This window comes from Dendrobates tinctorius, unplaced genomic scaffold (assembly GCF_039654945.1).
Source record: "Dendrobates tinctorius isolate UK_male_01 unplaced genomic scaffold, ASM3965494v1 ptg000028l, whole genome shotgun sequence".
NCBI lineage: Eukaryota > Metazoa > Chordata > Amphibia > Anura > Dendrobatidae > Dendrobates > Dendrobates tinctorius.
The window spans coordinates 21990001-22013285 of NW_027361696.1; the positions used below are offsets into that span (position 1 = coordinate 21990001).

The 23285-nt window shown below is 41.4% G+C and overlaps 2 protein-coding genes across 4 annotated transcripts in view; one reads left to right on the top strand and one right to left on the bottom strand.

Annotated features, from left to right (window-relative positions):
• NPHS1 (NPHS1 adhesion molecule, nephrin) overlaps positions 1-5391 on the top strand; it is a 56531-nt gene extending 51140 nt beyond the window's left edge. For both annotated transcript variants that reach the window (XM_073570458.1, XM_073570457.1), the window contains 2 exons: positions 4612-4718; positions 4798-5391. In XM_073570458.1, the coding sequence (XP_073426559.1) occupies positions 4612-4718; positions 4798-4920 (230 nt within the window). In that variant the 3' untranslated portion in view covers positions 4921-5391. The remainder of the gene's footprint in view (positions 1-4611; positions 4719-4797) is intronic.
• Positions 5392-7124: 1733 nt separating this feature from the next.
• The window catches only part of NFKBID (NFKB inhibitor delta), a 70683-nt gene continuing 54522 nt past the window's right edge, over positions 7125-23285 (bottom strand). For both annotated transcript variants that reach the window (XM_073570459.1, XM_073570460.1), the window contains exons 3-12: positions 23132-23168; positions 14469-14671; positions 14020-14237; positions 13718-13823; positions 13214-13360; positions 12838-12895; positions 11238-11389; positions 10795-10911; positions 10399-10563; positions 7125-10002 (exon numbers count right to left, since the gene is read on the bottom strand). In XM_073570459.1, coding sequence (XP_073426560.1) covers positions 9934-10002; positions 10399-10563; positions 10795-10911; positions 11238-11389; positions 12838-12895; positions 13214-13360; positions 13718-13823; positions 14020-14237; positions 14469-14671; positions 23132-23168 — 1272 coding nt within the window. In that variant the 3' untranslated portion in view covers positions 7125-9933. The remainder of the gene's footprint in view (positions 10003-10398; positions 10564-10794; positions 10912-11237; positions 11390-12837; positions 12896-13213; positions 13361-13717; positions 13824-14019; positions 14238-14468; positions 14672-23131; positions 23169-23285) is intronic.

The following is a 23285-nucleotide window of genomic DNA, read 5'->3' on the forward strand; positions in this document are numbered from 1 at the left end:
GTGACCAAAAATCCCAGAACCACGCGGGGGGACCTAGTGAATGAACTGCAGAGAGCTGGGACCAATGTAACAAGGCCTACCATAAGTAACACACTACGCCACCATGGACTCAGATCCTGCAGTGCCAGACGTGTCCCACTGCTTAAGCCTGTACATGTCCGGGCCCGTCTGAAGTTTGCTAGAGAGCATTTGGATGATCCAGAGGCGTTTTGGGAGAATGTCCTATGGTCTGATGAAACCAAACTGGAACTGATTGGTAGAAACACAACTTGTCGTGTTTGGAGGAAAAAGAATACTGAGTTGCATCCATCAAACACCATACCTACTGTAAAGCATGGTGGTGGAAACGTCATGCTTTGGGGCTGTTTCTCTGCAAAGGGGCCAAGACGACTGATCCGGGTACATGAAAGAATGAATGGGGCCATGTATCGTGAGATTTTGAGTGCAAACCTCCTTCCATCAGCAAGGGCATTGATGATGAAACGTGGCTGGGTCTTTCAACATGACAATGATCCAAAGCACACCGCCAGGGCAACGAAGGAGTGGCTTCGTAAGAAGCATTTCAAGGTCCTGGAGTGGCCTAGCCAGTCTCCAGATCTCAACCCTATAGAAAACCTTTGGAGGGAGTTGAAAGTCCGTGTTGCCAAGCGAAAAGCCAAAAACATCACTGCTCTAGAGGAGATCTGCATGGAGGAATGGGCCAACATACCAACAACAGTGTGTGGCAACCTTGTGAAGACTTACAGAAAACGTTTGACCTCTGTCATTGCCAACAAAGGATATATCACAAAGTATTGAGATGAAATTTTGTTTCTGACCAAATACTTATTTTCCACCATAATATGCAAATAAAATGAAAAAAAAACAGACAATATGATTTTCTGGATTTTTTTTTCTCAGTTTGTCTCCCATAGTTGAGGTCTACCTATGACGTAAATTACAGACGCCTCTCATCTTTTTAAGTGGTGGAACTTGCACTATTGCTGACTGACTAAATACTTTTTTGCCCCACTGTATATATATATATATATATATATATATGTGTGTGTGTGTGTCTCTATAATGTATATACAGTTGAGGCCAAAAGTATTGACACCCCTACAATTCTGTCAGATAATACTCAGTTTCTTCCTGAAAATGATTGCAAGCACAAATTCTTTGGTATTACTATCTTCATTTAATTTTTCTTAAATGAAAAAACACAAAAGAGAATGAAGCAAAAAGCAAAACATTGATCATTTCACACAAAACTCCAAAAATGGGCCAGACAAAAGTATTGGCACCCTCAGCCTAATACTTGGTTGCACAACGTTTAGCCAAAATAACTGCGACCAACCGCTTCCGGTAACCATCAATGAGTTTCTTACAATGCTCTGCTGGAATTTTAGACCATTCTTCTTTGGCAAACTGCTCCAGGTCCCTGATATTAGAAGGGTGCCTTCTCCAAACTGCTGTTTTTAGATTTCTCCACAGGTGTTCTATGGGATTCAGGTCTGGACTCATTGCTGGCCACCTTAGAAGTCTCCAGTGCTTTCTCGCAAACCATTTTCTAGTGCTTTTTGAAGTGTGTTTTGGGTCATTGTCCTGCTGGAAGACCCATGACCTCTGAGGGAGACCCAGCTTTCTCACACTGGGCCCTACATTATGCTTCAAAATTTGTTGGTAGTCTTCTGACTTCATTAAGCCATGCACACGGTCAAGCAGTCCAGTGCCAGAGGCAGCAAAGCAACCCCAAAACATCAGGGAACCTCTGCCATGTTTGACTGTAGGGACATTGTTCTTTTCTTTGAATGCCTCTTTTTTTCTCCAGTAAACTATATGTTGATGCCTTTGCCCAAAAAGCTCTACTTTTGTCTTATCTGACCAGAGAACATTCTTCCAAAACGTTTTAGGCTTTTTCAGGTAAGTTTTGGCAAACTCCAGCCTGGCTTTTTTATGTCTCGGGGTAAGAAGTGGGGTCTTCCTGGGTCTCCTACCATACAGTCCCTTTTCATTCAGACGCCGATGGATAGCACGGGTTGACACTGTTGTACCCTCGGACTGCAGGGCAGCTTGAACTTGTTTGGTTGTTAGTCGAGGTTCTTTATCCAACATCCGCACAATCTTGCGTTGAAATGTCAATTTTTCTTTTCCGTCCACATCTAGGGTGGTTAGCCACAGTGCCATGGGCTTTAGACTTCTTGATCACACTGCGCACGGTAGACACAGGAACATTCTGGTCTTTGGAGATGGACTTGTAGCCTTGAGATTGCTCATGCTCCCTCACAATTTGGTTTCTCATGTCCTCAGACAGTTCTTTGGTCTTCTTTCTTTTCTCCATGCTCAATGTGGTACACACAAGGACACAGGACAGAGATTGAGTCACCTTTAATCCATGTTAATTTTCTGCAAGTGTGATTTAGTTATTGCCAACACCTGTTAGGTGCCACAGGTAAGTTACAGATGCTGTTAATTACACAAATTAGAGAAGCATCACATGATTTTTCGAACAGTGCCAATACTTTTGTCCACCCTCTTTTTTATGTTTGGTGTGGAATTATATCCATTTTGGCTTTAGGACAATTCTTTTTGTTTTTTCATTTAAGACAAATTAAATGAAGATAATAATACCAAAGAATTTGTGTTTGCAATCATTTTCAGGAAGAAACTGAGTATTATCTGACAGAATTGCAGGGGTGTCAATACTTTTGGCCACAACTGTGTGTATATATATATATATATACATACATTCCATGTGTCTATATCTATTCTTTCGTTTGTGTTTGAAAACCTGTCATAAGGCTCCATTATATGTCCATTTTGCAAGCCTGCGAGAAAAAAACGCTATACGGATCACATACGGATTACATACGGATACTTACATGAGAAAAATACGTGGCTACACCCTGACAACGGATGACATACGGATCACTATTTAGGGACCATTTATGTGTATTACGGCCTTACAATACGGTCTGTATTTTTCTACGTTGTGTGTGACACCAGCCTTATAGTAGTTATATTCTTGAACATAGGGGCAGTATTATAGTAACTATATTCTTGTACATAGGAGCAGTATTATAGTAGTTATATTCTTGTACATAGGAGCAGTATTATAGTAGTTATATTCTTGAACATAGGGGCAGTATTATAGTAGTTATATTCTTGTACATAGGGGCAGTATTGTAGTAGTCATATTCTTATACATAGTGTGAGAATCATGTGGGAATAGTGGATGAGGGCAGGTATATCTCGCCCAGATTCCTTTCCTATGTGGCCTAGTCTGGTCAGTATCGCACCTGCTTACTAATGGATAATGGGAGGTGGATATAAAAGGATGCAAGGTGGTTGTGTGAGTGTCTCAGCCTGGGAACACAAAGAGCCTGTCTGTGTGAGAGACACACACGTGAGTGGAAGCAGTGCCCACTGCAACTGTGGTTTTGGCTGGACGGGAGAAGCCCGCCAGTTGGTAGTTAGGTTGTACTTTGTTTAGTTAGTGCCGGACAGGCAAGGATTTGTTTTATGTTTTATTTCCTTTTGCATTGCTTTCACCTTGAATAAACCTGACCCAGTGTCAGTTATACCCGAATCCAGCTCTGCGCCTGAGTTTCATACTGAACGCACGTGACCTTTGACCCCAGCAAAGGAGATCCCGGAGTGTTTTATCACAATAGGAGCAGTATTAAAGTAGTTATATTCTTGTACATCGGAGCAGTATTATAGTAGTTATATTCTTGTACATCGGAGCAGTATTATAGTAGTTATATTCTTGTACATCGGAGCAGTATTATAATAGTTATATTCTTGTACATCGGAGCAGTATTATAGTAGTTATATTCTTGTACATAGGGGCAGTATTATAGTAGTCATATTCTTATACATAGGAGCAGTATTATAGTAGTTATATTCTTGTACATAGGGGCAGTATTATAGTAGTCATATTCTTATACATAGGGGCAGTATTATAGTAGTTATATTCTTGTACATAGGGTGCAGTATTATAGTAGTTATATTCTTATACATAGGAGCAGTATTAGTTATATTCTTGTACATAGGGGGCAGTATTATAGTATTTATATTCTTGTACATAGGAGCAGTATTACAGTAGTTATATTCTTGTACATAGGAGTAGTATTATAGTAGTTATATTCTTGTACAGAGGAGGCAGTATTATAGTAGTTATATTCTTGTACTTAGGGGGCGGTATAATAGTAATTATATTCTTGTACATAGGGGGCAGTATTATAGTAGTTATATTCTTGTACATAGGAGCAGTATTATAGTAGTTATATTCTTGTACAGAGGAGGCAGTATTATAGTAGTTATATTCTTGTACTTAGGGGGCGGTATAATAGTAATTATATTCTTGTACATAGGGGGCAGTATTATAGTAGTTATATTCTTGTATATAGGAGCAGTATTACAGTAGTTATATTCTTGTACATAGGAGCAGTATTATAGTAGTTATATTCTTGTACAGAGGAGGCAGTATTATAGTAGTTATATTCTTGTACTTAGGGGGTGGTATAATAGTAATTATATTCTTGTACATAGGGGTCTTTTTATGTCTGGTTTTGTCACAATCACAACGTGTTAATTAATTTAAAAAGTGAAACCCCCTTCCTTTTGTAGATGGAGCGTATGAAGACTGGTACGGAGCTTCTCATCACCATGATTATGAGGAGGTTCGAGGAGAATACCCACCATCCCACAGTACACAATGGCAGCGTGGAGCCACAGTCAGTTACATGATCTTTATACTTATTATTGTATCTCTTCTTGGTAGTCATTTACAAGTGACCTTTTTGTGTTTTGCAGGAGAGAGGAGAGCAGTCATGGGATGGATACCACGGACCAGGAGGCTGGGTATACGACGAACCAGACTATTCACCATCTGCAACTTACGAGACGCCATACGGGGGACAGGGACACTTAGTGTGAAATAGAATGTGTTTGTGATACTCAATAATCCCAATTTAAATATTTGCCCTCTAATATCCATGCAGGAGAAGATTGAGTTTTTTTTTCTGAAGTCCATAAAAAAATTTAAGTCCCATTTGTACGAATTGATGATCAGGCCTCTTGTACAACCGAAGATGGGATAATATACAGAAATAAAATGTTGCAAAATATCAGATTGTAATTGTACAGTATCACTTAAGAAATATGGATTGACCCTTTTTTTCCTATGGGGGGCGGGTTGAATAATTTTGATAACCTTTGTTTATAAAAAAAAAAAATATTCTGCAACATGAAAGAAAAATCATTTTTGTGATGGTTGTGGATTTGGATGAATAACCATCACTGGTAACAAAAGTCTGTTACTACGGCGAATGGAGCTTGATAAGTAACGCATTTTAAAGTTTGCCATGTACGGTGATGTGTAGAGGATGTAGAAGACGAGCGGTGCAACATTTATACTGCAACTTTGTTTTGCAAAAATTTTTGTTTCTAGCCAAAAACGCAAGGATTTAACTGCACATCACTTCATTGTGCAAAGTATGACATCTAACATGATCCCTTTTTTCTTTCTTGTGCTTTGTCTTTCAAAGTGGATGGGATAGAGTTAAAAAATTGGAGTCTGGAGCATCAATTTTTTTTGCAAAATTTGAGGCAAATTCAATTTGCTTATCTCTAGGAGGGGTTTATACTGGGCACAACGAGAATGGTGCAAGGAAAAGAAGGACGATCGATCCTTCATACTTGTACTGTAGGGCCGTCTGCTTTAGCTACTGGAGAATTCGCACTGGCACAGTCCGTGGCACAATCCCTGGCGCGCAGATCTTGTCTGTGTGCTACAACCACCAGCCGTGGATACAAATTGAAAAAACAGGTTTATATCAGTAAACTCATAATCTCTAAATCTAATATATAAAGCTCAATGTGTGTGTATGTCCGGGATTGGCATCTACACCGTCGTAGCTACAGCCACAAAATTTGGCACAGTCACATGTCTGGACCCCGAGAGCGTCATAGGCTATGTTGTGAGGCGAAATTTTAACCCCGCACGTTCCAATTCACCAAACAATTTTGCACCTATCTACATAATGGGGAAAAAGTGAAAGGAAAAGTGTTGGAGACATATTGACAGCTGCCTGATGTGAACAAGGGGGACTTAAAGAATGAGAGAGATGGCGCCAAAGAGTATATACCATACAGTTGCTAAGGTGGGGCCCTGACATGGGATACTCACCACACGCAGGGATATGAACACATACAATATGCGCCACACACTACCACGTGCTTCAACACATATACCACCCTCAGCACACATTTCACCACACATACACCAACCTCGCCACATAAAAGTCGAAACACAAAAGTCGCCACTCAAAACTCGCCACGCTGTCCCAGAGCTGTTTAAAAGATTAAAAATGAATTGTGATTGGTTGCTATCAGCAACAGTTTTCTTTGTAGACAGTTGTGGTAACTGAGGCCTATTATTCTTATCATTTCTATGGTGTCATCGTCCTTCTCTAAAGCCGGAAATAACACAATTTATTACCGTGCCAACACAGACCACCCTCTGACACAGACTGCAGGGGGAGCCCAGTATCACACAGGATAGGATTAGATACACGGCTCACCAGTCAGTATCACACAGGATAGGATTAGATACACAGCTCAGCAGTCAGTATCACACAGGATAGGATTAGATACACAGCTCAGCAGTCAGTATCACACAGGATAGGATTAGATAAACGGCTCAGCAGACATTATCACACAGGATAGGATTAGATAAACGGCTCAGCAGTCAGTATCACACAGAATAGTATTAGATACATGGCTCAGCAGACAGTATCACACAGGATAGGATTAGATACACGGCTCAGCAGTCAGTATCACACAGGAGGATTAGATACACGGCTCAGCAGTCAGTATCACACAGGATAGGATTAGATGCACAGTTTTTATGTGCAATATAATCATTATAATTTGTTATAACTAACCACAGTTGGTTACTATGCCCAGGCAACGCCGTTCTCTTCAGCTAGTAATACATAAAATAACTAAGAAAATCAAAATATCACAAAATAAATAATATCCAAAAATATATTACCAAAAAAATGATAAAAAAAAAGTTAAATTGTTTAAAATAAAATGAAAATAACTTCTCAGACTAAAACAAACACTTTCTTTTGCGCTGAGATTTTAATTTTTTTTTATTTCTTCCAGCTCAGTTTCATATTAAATTAGCATGAACCGCACCTGAGATTTTTCTGTAAACTCAATGATAAATTACACAGATTTGACAGAATAAATTAAGTGTTAAAAAAATGAGAGAAACTTAAATATCAGTTAAATAATGATAACAAAAATAAAATCTTGCCCTTCGGTAATAATATTGAGGAGTGACGGGTCTTTAGCTTTAGATCGTCCTACTGCATATAATGAGGTCTATGCAAAACCATTGCACTAGCAGCAGTATGGGCTACAATGTGGCGCAGCTCATTAGGGGATGTGCACAGTATGTAATATGCCGATGTCTAATATCACATGCACATGGCAGAGCGGGTCACAGAGGCTGCACGCTGGTACATGGAGACCCTGGGATGCAGCACAGATCGCCTGGTGTCCGTACAGAACTGTACTGTGTATTCAGAATATCCCGATTATACAATAATGATAACATACAGTAAATCTGTGTTATTCCGAAGAATAGAAGAGCTCGAGAAACAAATAGGAATATACATATATTCAGCTTAGAAAGGCAAGATTGCAAAGCGAGAAGACAGGTAAGTCTGCTGGTATCAATTACCCTAGACCAATATGGTCCGTAAATCATTTCACAGAAATTGTATATACACATGTAAATATATGTTAAAGACCATCATCAACGTACGAGAAGAGACAAAGAAATCCTCGATTGGTAGAAATATAACTTACACATAGGGGGCAGTATTATAGTACTTATATTCTTACTATATTCTTGTACTTAGGGGGCGGTATTATAGTAGTTATATTTTTGTACATAAAGAGCAGTATTATAGTAGTTATGCTCTCTTACACAGGGGGCAGTTTTATTTTTCGGACTATAAGACGCAACGGACCATAAGACGCACCCCAAATTTTCAGAAGGAAAATAGGGAAAAAAATAATGTGTCAAATGGGGGTCCGTCTTACAGTCCGAATTCAGTGTAACAGGGAAGGGATCCAGAACAGGTGGAGGAGTGGTCACAAGGGTCATTCAGTGGTGCAGGCTGGTGCGGTGGCGGCGGCTCTGTGCTAGGGCACTGTGCTGGGGCAGGTGGGCTGTGCTGGGGCAGCTGGGCTCTGCGGTGTGGTGGTGGCAGCGGGCTGTGCTCCGGTTCAGGGGCGGCGGCTCCGATGCAGGAGCAGCTGCTCCGCCGGCATTTCCTCAAAGCCCAGAGGCCCCCGCACATCCGCTGCTGGCTGCTGCCATGTTGCGGTGGCCTCCGGGAACATGGACGCCGGGAAGATGGCCGCCGGTCTGGAGACGGCACATGCTCAGGTTCAGATCTCATCCCGAGATCTCGGGAGACGAGATTCAAATCTGAACCTGAGCATGTGCTGTCCCCGGACCGACGGCCAGCAATGGATGTGCGGGGGCCTCCGGGCTTTGAGGAAATGCCGGTGGAGCCCCCCCATGGAGCACAGAGTGCCAGTGCCCCTGCACCGGAGCACAGTCCGCCACCACCACACCACAGAGCCCTGCGGCACCCGCACCAGCCACCAGCCATGGTCGCAAGTGAGTATATTGCGACCATAAGACGCACCTCCCACTTTCCTCCAGTATTGTAGTAGTTATATTCTTGTACATAGGGAGCAGTACTATAGTAGTTATATTCTTGTATATAGGGAACAGTATTATAGTAGTTATATTCTTGTACATAAGGGGCAGTATTATAATAGTTATATTCTTGTACATAGGAACAGTATTATGGTAGGTATATTCTTGTACATAGGGAACAGTATTATAGCAGTTATATTCTTGTACATAGGAGCAGTATTATAGTAGTTATATTCTTGTACATAGGGAACAGTATTATAGTAATTATATTATTGTACATAGGGGGCAGTATTATAGTAGTTATATTCTTGTACATAGGATCAGTATTATGGTAGGTATATTCTTGTACAAATGGGCAGTATTATAGTAGTTATATTCTTGTATATTGGGCCAGTATTATTGTAGCTTAATTCTTGTGTATAGGGGATAGTATTATTGTAGTTATAGTCTTGTACATAGGAGCAGTATTATAGTAGTTATATTCTTGTACATAGGAGCAGTATTATAGTAGTTATATTCTTGTACATAGGGGAAGTAATATAGTAGTTATATTCTTGAACATAGGGGCAGTATTATAGTAGTTATATTCTTGTACATAGGGGCAGTATTATGGTAGTTATTTTGTTGTATATTGGGGGCCGTATTATTGTAGCTAAATTCTTGTGTATAGGGGGCAGTATTATAGTAGTTATATTCTATATAGGAGCAGTATTATAGTAGTTATATTCTTGCACTTGGCTGGCTGTATTATAGTATATTCTTGTACACTGGGGCAGTTTTATAGTAGTTATATTCTTGTACATAGGGGCAGTATTATAATTGTTGTATTCGTGTATACTAGGGGCAATTTTATAGTATTCGTAATCTATAATATTACGATACATCATATTTCCTGGGGTTTCCTATAGAGCATGATTGTTTCTTATCTCTTCTTCTCGCCTGTTGTATATGGTAATTGTTACACTTTGGTTATCAGTACGACTGAGTTTCTCAGAAACTATAATATGCGATAACCTTATTCACACAGTGACAATAACGTGTTGTTATCCCTTATGCAGCTTGAAATAATCTCCTAAATATTGATTAGTAATTGTTTGTCTTTGGGATGATCTTCTATTTTTGGGGTTATGTGTCATGTTGTCTCTTCATCAGTGGAAGATTCTCGACTTTGTGACTATTATAGTCACCTGATTTATTGTCTCCTATAAGGAATTTGCTGATTGGCTGCGGTTTGATGACATCACACGTCTTCTTTTTAGGAGCATTTTTATCTAAGCAGAAATATAGAGCAGATTGGAGATTAGATTCATATTAATTGATGGAGGACAATGACATTTTACCATTATACACTTTATACCAAAAATTAGAATTCTACGAGCAAGAGCTCCCCATCGCTCCGGTTTATTTTGTGATGGTCCTGAAAAAGGGACCTCTAAAGTACTGATGAAAATATACAAAATTCAGGCAATCAGATATTCTCTGATTTTGCTCAGCATCTTCTGTCCTCCTCATGTTTTTTCACAGAAAAACTGATTTTGTAACTTCAGCTGCAACCCCCTCCTCTCCCCCCTACCCTCTATTCCACCTCGTTTTATTCCATTCCTTTTTTGAAAATTGGATCTACATTGTACAAACTAACAACAAGGGGATATTTCATGGTTACGTACTTGCTCAGAAAATTCTCCAGGAGGCACCAAGTGGGCCGGCTGATCATTCTCTAGGTTGCGAATGCTTGGGTCTCCTCCATAGAAGAGCAAAAGCTGGATTAGATACTCGGTAGAGCGATTAGGCTGTAAGGCGGCAGCCATGTGCAAAGCTGTGTTTCCATGGGCCTGTAAGAAAGAGGAGGTCAGAACCTTAAAGACAAGTAGACATTGTATGGTTAGGATGAAGTCACTTGTTCTAGAGACCAAAGCTAGAAGTAGCCATGGTGCAATGACTATGGTCTCTCCTTCATCTTGGTGACCAATGGTAAACCACATCATGAAGGTCCTCAATGGGTCATATGTTCTTGAGGGCTAAGATCAAGGGATGGGGCTCTAGTTTTGGGTTTGTTGGCTTACCTTCATGTTGATGAGTCCAGGGAGATTGGCATGAGACAGCTCAAGGAAAAACTTCACCAGAGGCACATTCCCGTCTTGCACTGCCAGGTGGAGCACCGTCTTATTACTCTTGATTTCCTGTTTTAATATAAATTTTTATGTAATTTTCGTTGATTTTGCTTCAATGGACAAGATATTCCACAATCATTCCTGTAGATTACCAACTAATAAAGTTGTCCAAATGTTTTTACAAAATTTTCCAAAAAAAAAAACTGGCAAGGTAGCCAGCAAATCGTTATAGGGATTGGTTTCAGAGATAACTCCTTACAGAACTCTCTGTCGCCAGCACCCCTCTGACATATTGGTTGGAGGCAATGAGGTGCCATGACAGTTGGATCCTTAAAAAAATGTATTAAAAAGTTGCTGCTTTCTGAAAAGTTGAGTATCTGGTAAGTTTTCTATACCTGACTGGTGCAGCTGGCGCCCATTTGGAGCAATAGTTTGATGCACGCGGAGGTCTCCCGCTCTTGCTGCTGAGCAGTCGGGGTATTCTGGCTCTTTCTACTTTTGAACGCATTGTTCTGTGAGATCACAGCACAGTGGAGAGGGGTCAGACCTGGAGGACAAAGAAAAATCACATCATGCAATAAAAAACCCAACAGTCCAAGAAAATAAAAAGGTTACAATTATGGGGGGGGGAACGAATCCTGTCTGAAAGTGTTTTCAAGAGGAGAAACATTGTGTTCAAAGGTCCAAGATACGAGAGTAATAGTGTTCGATGGTTCAATCTTCTTAAGAGGCAAAGTTTCTTTACCATAAAAGCTTGAAATCTGTGAACCAGCCATCCTCATGAGCTGGTTCTTTACAGTAACAGCACTGACTATACTAACAGCTGACCTCATGAGCTGTATTTTTACAGTAAGAGTGGTGAATAAATGAACAGCCAACCACAGGATCTGATTCTTTAATGTAAGAGTGTGAACTGTATGAAAACCTGACCCCAGGAGCTGGTTCTTTACTGTAAGAGTAAATACTGTATGAACACTTGATCTATGGAGCTGCTTTATAGTATGAGCAGTGCTATATGAACACCTGATATCAGTATCTGGTCATTTACTATAAGAGCAGGTACTATGTGAGTTGGTGACAGTTATCTACTGTAAGAGTGCTGACGACATGATCAGCGACTTCACAAGCTGGTTCATTACCGTAAGAGCACTGACTATATGAACAGTTGACCTAGGAAGCTGGTTATTTACTGTAAGAGCAGTGACTTTATGAATAGGCAAAATCTGGAACTGGTTGTTTACTGTAAAAGTGATGACAATATATTGACTTGACCTTAGGGTCTGGTTATTTACTGTAAGAATGGTGACTATATGAATTGCTGACCTCTGGAGCTGGTTCTTTACTGTAAATGTGGTGACAACATGATCAGCCGACTTCAGAACCTGGTTCACTACTGTAAGAATGACTATATGAATAGTTGGCATAGGAAGCTGGTTATTTTCTGTAAGAGCACTGACTATATGAACATCCAATCTCAGAAGCTGGTTCTTTACTGTAAAAGTGGTGACAATATAATGACTCAACCTCAGTATCTGGTAATTCACTGTAAGAATGGTGACTATATGAACATCCAACCTCTGGAGCTGGATCTTTACTGTAAAAGTGGAGACTATATAAACCTGCTGACTATATGACTTCAGGAACTGCTTCTTCACAGTAAGCGGTGACTGTATGACAGTCGAGCTCAGGAGCTGGTCACAGTTGATGGTGTCAAGGCTTAGATGTTTTATTAGGAAAATATAACAAATAGTTATGAACACGTGGAAAAATCCTTGTTTCGAATGTTGATTGGCACTTGGGATCGGGAAGAAAAAATGTGCTCTTAGTGCCGACTGGGACACACATTATGGATGTACCCATCTCACATTCCCTTTATCCTCTTCCATCACTCGTGTATCTTTTCCACCCCCATTATGTAACTATGTAACTATTATATACTCCTGTTTTTTCTGTATAAGACCCATATAAACCCAAGAAGGCACAAGTAGCTCTCACCATCATAATTTCTGGCCTCCACATCAATGTTCCTTTGTTGCTGAAGAGGTAGGAACATCTGGGAAGGAAGATATTGAGGGTCATTACATGGTAGCTAATGGGACGAGAGTGTACATAGCATATAAATTAACATAAGCCCTTGTGTCACCTATTGTGATATTACCAATATCTGATTTCAGGAAAGTTTGGCGATAACCAATTTGGTAGCCAATGCATAATTTTGATGGTTGTCATGGTTGTCACCAATCTTTTCTAGAGTCCTGACCACCAAATATGCAGGGATATAGGGGTGCAACGAGTGGAAAAGAGACTATACCACCAAAGAGATGATGACTCAAGGATTCCTTAAGGAGAGAATTTCAGGAAACAAGTTTACCCTGAGGACATCAGACAGTCCATATGTCCCCGCGACATGTAGAGCGGTCTGCCCTTTCCTGTCGGAAGCATTGACATCGGCACCGAGTGTCAGGAGGTCATAGACAATCTCTGGCTGGTTGGCTGCCACTGCCACCAGCAGAGGAGACTGAGAAGGAAAGAAAATATAACTTTAGGTCATTGGACAACCATGATTGAACATTTTTAGGAGCTTACAAAAGTTCTGCATACAACTTTCTAACTCTATCGTTGCCTGAATGTAGTTTATTTACCGTTTCTAGATGATAACATTGAGCCATTGAGAAAAATGTCCCAAAAAATCAAGCCAAATAGAAGACACAGAAGAAAAATCCACTGGTTGGATTCATTTTTGAAAGTAGATGGATTATTTTGCTTTCAAGAACAATGGATGAGAGTACAATGGGTACACACCGACCAAAACCCAGGGGGTCAAGGTAGAGATGATAAAAAGCCAAGCCACGATTAATTTTTAGTATCTACTGACCTTCCCATTATGTTCCTTGGCATCCAGTTGACCATATTGAAAGAAGCGCTCGGCCACGGCATATGACTGATAGCGCAAACCTCTCGCTGTGTAGAGGTGAAGAATTCTGGGGATAATTATAAAAAAAAAAAAAAAATAAAATTTGGAAGAAAACAAACCATATCTAGAATTTGCAAGTTTTTAGCCAATGACTAATTGACCCAATAGACAGATTAGAAAATAATGATGGGAAATATCTCATGAAGCTTAGACACCAACCAATGTTAGTCTATGTGACTTTGATATTGCATCCCGCTACTTACGTGTCTCCATCCTCATCATGATTCAGAAGTTGCTCAGGACTAATACTCTGGATTTGGCTTCTGGCTTCCTCCAACTCCAGAGGCATCAGATCTGGGACCACAAATCCTGACATCCTCAGAAAAGTGTCAGCTCTGGTGGTAGAACAAGTCCCTGAACCGTGTCCCATCCAGGATGGATTGTGAGCAAAGGTGGCCATGTACGAGCCTGGAGAGGCAACCTAATCAAGAAAACCAGAATATTACATATATTTATCTATTATATAAGTAAAATGTCACCATTCCTGTGAAGGATTTCATATTAGGACACTAAGTATATGGGAGTATACCACATGTATACATTTAAATCTTCAAAACTATGAGGATGGCCCTGGAGGGCAGGCTGAGCCAGATGTGGACACATGGAGTCCATAGACGTATGTCCTCCCTGTCGTTACAACAGCACTTCTCACCCCGATATCCATGTCCGCAGCGGGAGAGTCGGTCTTCCCTGTCTCATATCTATCTTCATGGCTGTACATCAGGCCAGAGCTGGAGACATACAGGTCCTCCAGCGGAGAGTAGGTGTAGTGAGGAGCTGTTCTATGGTATACAATGGAGTCATCTTTCTGATGGCTGGAGCCGTGATGGAGGAAAGACGGAGGACCAACCGAGCCTGAAAGAAGAACATGCAAAGCGTTCTGGTCCACTGTGACACAACAGGAAATACATGATGATAAAGATAATGAAGAGAAAGGACGTAAATAAGAGAAAGTAAAAAAGAATGTAACCTAGGAGAAACATCTAGTAGTGTATTTAGAATTAATTGTCATAAGTGCAGTCACTGTATATATACTTTACATTACTGATCTTGAGTTACATCCTGTATTATACTCCAGAGCTGCACTCACTATTCTGCCGTTGCAGTCACTGTGAACATACATTACATTACTGATCCTGAGTTACCTCCTGTATTATACTCCAGAGCTGCACTCACTATTCTGCCGGTGCAGTCACTGTGTACATACATTACAGATCCTGAGTTACATCCTGTATTATACACCAGAGCTGCACTCACTATTCTGCTGGTGCAGCCACTGTGTACATACATTACTGATCCTGAGTTACCTCCTGTATTATACTCCAGAGCTGCACTCACTATTCTGCTGGTGCAGTCACTGTATACATACATTTCTGATCCTGAGCTAGTTCCTGCATTATACTCCAGAGCTGCACTCACTATTCTGCCAGTGCAGTCACTGTGTACATACATTACATTACTGATCCTGAGTTACATCCTGTATTATACTCCAGAGCTGCACTCACTATTCTGCCGGTGCAGTCACTGTGTACATACATTACAGATCCTGAGTTACATCCTGTATTATACACCAGAGCTGCACTCACTATTCTGCTGGTGCAGCGACTGTGTACATACATGACTGATCCTGAGTTACCTCCTGTATTATACTCCAGAGCAGCACTCACTATTCTGCTGGTGCAGTCACTGTGTACCTACATTACTGATCATGAGTTACCTCTTGTATTATACTCCAGAGCTGCACTCACTATTCTGCTGGTGCAGTCACTGTATACATACATTTCTGATCCTGAGCTAGTTCCTGCATTATACTCCAGAGCTGCACTCACTATTCTGCCGGTGCAGTCACTGTGTACATACATTACATTACTGATCCTGAGTTACATCCTGTATTATACTCCAGAGCTGCACTCACTATTCTGCCGGTGCAGTCACTGTGTACATACATTACATTACTGATTCTGAGTTACATCCTGTATTAGACTCCAGAGCTGCACTCACTATTCTGCCGGTGCAGTCACTGTGTACACACATTACAGATCCTGAGTTACATCCTGTATTATACACCAGAGCTGCACTCACTATTCTGCTGGTGCAGCCACTGTGTACATACATTACTGATCCTGAGTTACCTCCTGTATTATACTCCAGAGCTGCACTCACTATTCGGCTGGTGCAGTCACTGTGTACATACATTAAATTACTGATCCTGAGTTACATCCTGTATTATACTCCAGAGCTGCACTCACTATTCTGCTGATGCAGTCACTGTGTACATACATTACTGATCCTGAGTTACCTCCTGTATTATACTCCAGAGCTGCACTCACTATTCGGCTGGTGCAGTCACTGTGTACATACATTACATTACTGATCCTGAGTTACATTCAGTATTATACTCCAGAGCTGCACTCACTATTCTTCTGGTGCAGTCACTGTGTACATACATTACAGATCCTGAGTTACGTCCTGTATTATACGCCAGAGCTGCACTCACTATTCTGCTGATGCAGTCACTGTGTACAAACATTACTGATCCTGAGTTACCTCCTGTATTATACTCCAGAGCTGCACTCACTATTCGGCTGGTGCAGTCACTGTGTACGTACATTACATTACTGATCCTGAGTTACCTCCTGTATTATACTCCAGAGCTGCACTCACTATTCTGCTGGTGCAGTCACTGTGTACATACATTACATTACTGATCCTGAGTTACATCCTGCATTATACCCCAGAGCTGCACTCACTATTCGGCTGGTGCAGTCACTGTGTACATACATTACATTACTGATCCTGAGTTACATCCTGTATTATACTACAGAGCTGCACTCACTATTCTTCTGGTGCAGTCACTGTGTACATACATTACATTACTGATCCTGAGTTACATCCTGTATTATACTCCAGAGCTGCACTCACTATTCTGCTGGTGGAGTCACTGTGTACATATATTACATTACTGATCCTGAGTTATATCCTGCATTATACCCCAGAGCTGCACTCACTATTCTTCTGGTGCAGTCACTGTGTACATACATTACAGATCCTGAGTTACGTCCTGTATTATACGCCAGAGCTGCACTCACTATTCTGCTGATGCAGTCACTGTGTACAAACATTACTGATCCTGAGTTACCTCCTGTATTATACTCCAGAGCTGCACTCACTATTCGGCTGGTGCAGTCACTGTGTACATACATTACATTACTGATCCTGAGTTACCTCCTGTATTATACTCCAGAGCTGCACTCACTATTCTGCTGGTGCAGTCACTGTGTACATACATTACATTACTGATCCTGAGTTACATCCTGCATTATACCCCAGAGCTGCACTCACTATTCGGCTGGTGCAGTCACTGTGTACATACATTACATTACTGATCCTGAGTTACATCCTGTATTATACTACAGAGCTGCACTCACTATTCTTCTGGTGCAGTCACTGTGTACATACATTACATTACTGATCCTGAGTTACATCCTGTATTATACTACAGAGCTGCACTCACTATTCTTCTGGTGCAGTCACTGTGTACATACATTACATTACTGATCCTGAGTTACATCCTGTATTATACTCCAGAGCTGCACTCACTATTCTTCTGGTGCAGTCACTGTGTACATACATTACATTACTGATCCTGAGTTACATCCTGTATTATACCCCAGAGCTGCACTCACTATTCTGCTGGTGCAGTCACTGTGTACATACATTACTGATCCTGAGTTACATCCTGTATTATACTCCAGAGCTGCACTCACTATTCTGCTGGTGCAGTCACTATGTACATACATTACATTACTGATCCTGAGGTACATCCTGTATTATACCCCAGAGCTGCACTCACTATTCAGCTGGTGCAGTCACTGTGCACATACATTAGATTACTGATGCTGAGTTACATCCTGTATTATCCCCCAGAGTTGCACTCACTATTCTGCTGGTGCAGTCACTGTGTACATACATTACTGATCCTGAGTTACCTCCTGTATTATACTCCAGAGCTGCACTCACTATCCTGCTGGTGCAGTCACTGTGTACATACATTACATTACTGATCCAGAGTTCCTTCCTGTATTATACTCCAGAGCTGCACTCACTATTCTGCTGGTGCAGTCACTGTGTTCATACATTACATTACTGATCCTGAGTTACATCCTGTATTATACCCCAGAGCTGCACTCACTATTCTGCTGGTGCAGTCACTGTGTACATACATTACATTACTGATCCGGAGTTACTTCCTGTATTATACTCCAGAGCTGCACTCACTATTCTGCTGGTGCAGTCACTGTGTACATACATTACATTACTAGTCCTGAGGTACATCCTGTATTATACTCCAGAGCTGCCCTCACTATTCTGCTGGTGCAGTCACTGTGTACATACATTACATTACTGATCCTGAGTTACCTCCTGTATTATACTCCAGAGCTGCACTCACTATTCTGCTGGTGGAGTCACTGGGTACATACATTACATTACTGATCCTGAGCTATATCACGTATTATACCCCAGAGCTGCACTCACTATTCTGCTGGTGCAGTCACTATGTACATACATTACATTACTGATCCTGAGGTACATCCTGTATTATACCCCAGAGCTGCACTCACTATTCAGCTGGTGCAGTCACTGTGTACATACATTAGATTACTGATGCTGAGTTACATCCTGTATTATCCCCCAGAGTTGCACTCACTATTCTGCTGGTGCAGTCACTGTGTACATACATTACTGATCCTGAGTTACCTCCTGTATTATACTCCAGAGCTGCACTCACTATCCTGCTGGTGCAGTCACTGTGTACATACATTACATTACTGATCCAGAGTTCCTTCCTGTATTATACTCCAGAGCTGCACTCACTATTCTGCTGGTGCAGTCACTGTGTTCATACATTACATTACTGATCCTGAGTTACATCCTGTATTATACCCCAGAGCTGCACTCACTATTCTGCTGGTGCAGTCACTGTGTACATACATTACATTACTGATCCGGAGTTACTTCCTGTATTATACTCCAGAGCTGCACTCACTATTCTGCTGGTGCAGTCACTGTGTACATACATTACATTACTAGTCCTGAGGTACATCCTGTATTATACTCCAGAGCTGCCCTCACTATTCTGCTGGTGCAGTCACTGTGTACATACATTACATTACTGATCCTGAGTTACCTCCTGTATTATACTCCAGAGCTGCACTCACTATTCTGCTGGTGGAGTCACTGGGTACATACATTACATTACTGATCCTGAGCTATATCACGTATTATACTCCAGAGCTGCACTCACTATTCTGCTGGTGCAGTCACTGTGTACATTACATTACTGATCCTGAGTTACATCCTGTATTATACCCCAGAGCTGCACTCACTATTCTGCTGGTGCAGTCACTGTGTACATACATTACTGATCCTGAGTTACCTCCTGTATTATACTCCAGAGCTGCACTCACTATTCTGCTGGTGAAGTCACTGTATACATACATTACTGATCCTGAGCTAGTTCCTGTATTATACTCCAGAGCTGCACTCACTACTCTGCCGGTGCAGTCACTGTGTACATACATTACAGATCCTGAGTTACGTCCTGTATTATACTCCAGAGCTGCACTCACTATTCGGCTGGTGCAGTCACTGTGTACATACATTACATTACTGATCCTGAGTTACATCCTGTATTATATCCCAGAGCTGCTTTCACTATTCTGCCGGTGCAGTCACTGTGTACATACACTACAGATCCTGAGTTACATCCTGTATTATAACCCAGAGCTGCACTCACTATTCTGCTGGTGCAGCCACTGTGTACATACATTACTGATCCTGAGTTACCTCCTGTATTATACTCCAGAGCTGCACTCACTATTCGGCTGGTGCAGTCACTGTGTACATACATTAAATTACTGATCCTGAGTTACATCCTGTATTATACTCCAGAGCTGCACTCACTATTCTGCTGATGCAGTCACTGTGTACATACATTACTGATCCTGAGTTACCTCCTGTATTATACTCCAGAGCTGCACTCACTATTCTGCTGGTGCAGTCACTGTGTACATACATTACATTACTGATCCTGAGTTACATCCTGCATTATACCCCAGAGCTGCACTCACTATTCGGCTGGTGCAGTCACTGTGTACATACATTAAATTACTGATCCTGAGTTACATCCTGTATTATACTCCAGAGCTGCACTCACTATTCTGCTGATGCAGTCACTGTGTACATACATTACTGATCCTGAGTTACCTCCTGTATTATACTCCAGAGCTGCACTCACTATTCTGCTGGTGCAGTCACTGTGTACATACATTACAGTACTGATCCTGAGTTACATCCTGCATTATACCCCAGAGCTGCACTCACTATTCGGCTGGTGCAGTCACTGTGTACATACATTACATTACTGATCCTGAGTTACATCCAGTATTATACTCCAGAGCTGCACTCACTATTCTGCTGGTGCAGTCACTGTGTACATACATTACAGATCCTGAGTTACGTCCTGTATTATACTCCAGAGCTGCACTCACTATTCGGCTGGTGCAGTCACTGTGTACATACATTACATTACTGATCCTGAGTTACATCCTGTATTATACTCCAGAGCTGCACTCCCTATTCTGCTGTGTACATACATTACATTACTGATCCTGAGTTACATCATGTATTATACCCCAGAGCTGCAGTCACTATTCTGCTGGTGCAGTCACTGTGTACATACATTACATTACTGATCCTGAGTTACATCCTGCATTATACCCCAGAGCTGCACTCACTATTCTTCTGGTGCAGTCACTGTGTACATACATTACATTACTGATCCTGAGTTACATCCTGTATTATACTACAGGGCTGCACTCACTATTCTTCTGGTGCAGTCACTGTGTACATACATTACATTACTGATCCTGAGTTACATCCTGTATTATACTCCAGAGCTGCACTCACTATTCTGCTGGTGGAGTCACTGTGTACATATATTACATTACTGATCCGGAGTTATATCCTGCATTATACCCCAGAGCTGCACTCACTATTCTTCTGGTGCAGTCACTGTGTACATACATTACATTACTGATCCTGAGTTACATCCTGTATTATACTCCAGAGCTGCACTCACTATTCTTCTGGTGCAGTCACTGTGTACATACATTACATTACTGATCCTGAGTTACATCCTGTATTATACCCCAGAGCTGCACTCACTATTCTGCTGGTGCAGTCACTGTGTACATACATTACTGATCCTGAGTTACATCCTGTATTATACTCCAGAGCTGCACTCACTATTCTGCTGGTGCAGTCACTATGTACATGCATTACATTACTGATCCTGAGGTACATCCTGTATTATACCCCAGAGCTGCACTCACTATTCAGCTGGTGCAGTCACTGTGTACATACATTAGATTACTGATGCTGAGTTACATCCTGTATTATCCCTCAGAGTTGCACTCACTATTCTGCTGGTGCAGTCACTGTGTACATACATTACTGATCCTGAGTTACCTCCTGTATTATACTCCAGAGCTGCACTCACTATTCTGCTGGTGCAGTCACTGTGTACATACATTACATTACTGATCCAGAGTTACTTCCTGTATTATACTCCAGAGTTGCACTCACTATTCTGCTGGTGCAGTCACTGTGTACATACATTACTGATCCTGAGTTACCTCCTGTATTATACTCCAGAGCTGCACTCACTATTCTGCCTGTGCAGTCACTGTGTACATACATTACATTACTGATCCTGAGTTACATCCTGTATTATACTCCAGAGCTGCACTCACTATTCTGCTGGTGCAGTCACTGTGTACATACATTACATTACTGATCCAGAGTTACTTCCTGTATTATACTCCAGAGCTGCACTCACTATTCTGCTGGTGCAGTCACTGTGTTCATACATTACATTACTGATCCTGAGTTACATCCTGTATTATACCCCAGCGTTGCACTCACTATTCTGCTTGTGCAGTCACTGTGTACATACATTACATTACTGATCCTGAGTTACATCCTGTATTATACTCCAGAGCTGCACTCACTATTCTGCTGGTGCAGTCACTGTGTACATACATTACATTACTGATCCTGAGTTACCTCCTGTATTATACTCCAGAGCTGCACTCACTATTCTGCTGGTGCAGTCACTGTGTACATACATTACTGATCCTTTACTGATCCTGAGTTACATCCTGTATTATACCCCAGAGCTGCACTCACTATTCTGCTGGTGCAGTCACTGTGTACATACATTACATTACTGATCCGGAGTTACTTCCTGTATTATACTCCAGAGCTGCACTCACTATTCTGCTGGTGCAGTCACTGTGTACATACATTACATTACTAGTCCTGAGGTACATCCTGTATTATACTCCAGAGCTGCCCTCACTATTCTGCTGGTGCAGTCACTGTGTACATACATTACAATACTGATCCTGAGTTACCTCCTGTATTATACTCCAGAGCTGCACTCACTATTCTGCTGGTGGAGTCACTGGGTACATACATTACATTACTGATCCTGAGCTATATCACGTATTATACCCCAGAGCTGCACTCACTATTCTGCTGGTGGAGTCACTGGGTACATATATTACATTACTGATCCTGAGTTACATCCTGTATTATACCCCAGAGCTGCACTCACTATTCTGCTGGTGCAATCACTGTGTACATACATTACTTTACTGATCCTGAGTTACATCCTGTATTATACTCCAGAGCTGCACTCACTATTCTGCTGGTGCAGTCACTGTGTACATACATTACTGATCCTGAGTTACATCCTGTATTATACTCCAGAGCTGCACTCACTATTCTGCTGATGCAGTCACTGAGTACATACATTACATTACTGACCCTGAGGTACTGTACATCCTGTATTATATTCCAGAGCTGCACTCACTATTCTGCTGGTGGAGTCACTGTGTACATATATTACATTACTGATCCTGAGTTATATGGTGATGTTGAGGGACTTCAATTCTAAAGCTTCAGATTTGTGAGCGCAGCTCTTGAGTGTTAAAGTATATTTCAGGGTAAAGGGATAATCTGAAGCTTCTGGTCACTAGTTTACATTGTGTCATTTTCGTGGCATCATCTTTTTAGTTAGGGAGTCCCTCAGACTCAGCTGCAACTAAATACTCCGCATCCTCTATTCTTTCAGATTTGGGCGCAGAGTCAGCAGAAGATAAAAAAGCGTCTCCTCCATAGAAAATATTAGTAACTTGTACAATGGACTCTTAAAAAGAAATCTATGAATTAAAGGAAGAGAGGACTCACCTGGATCCGGCTGATAATCCACCAGAGATGCAGATACCTAGAAAACCATAAGACACAACATTGTAGCGGCTCGGCTGATACATAACAGAAAGGTAAAGGACGAAGACGGTCTGATCAATAGTCCTGGACTGAACGCTCAGAAAGAGGAACTGAA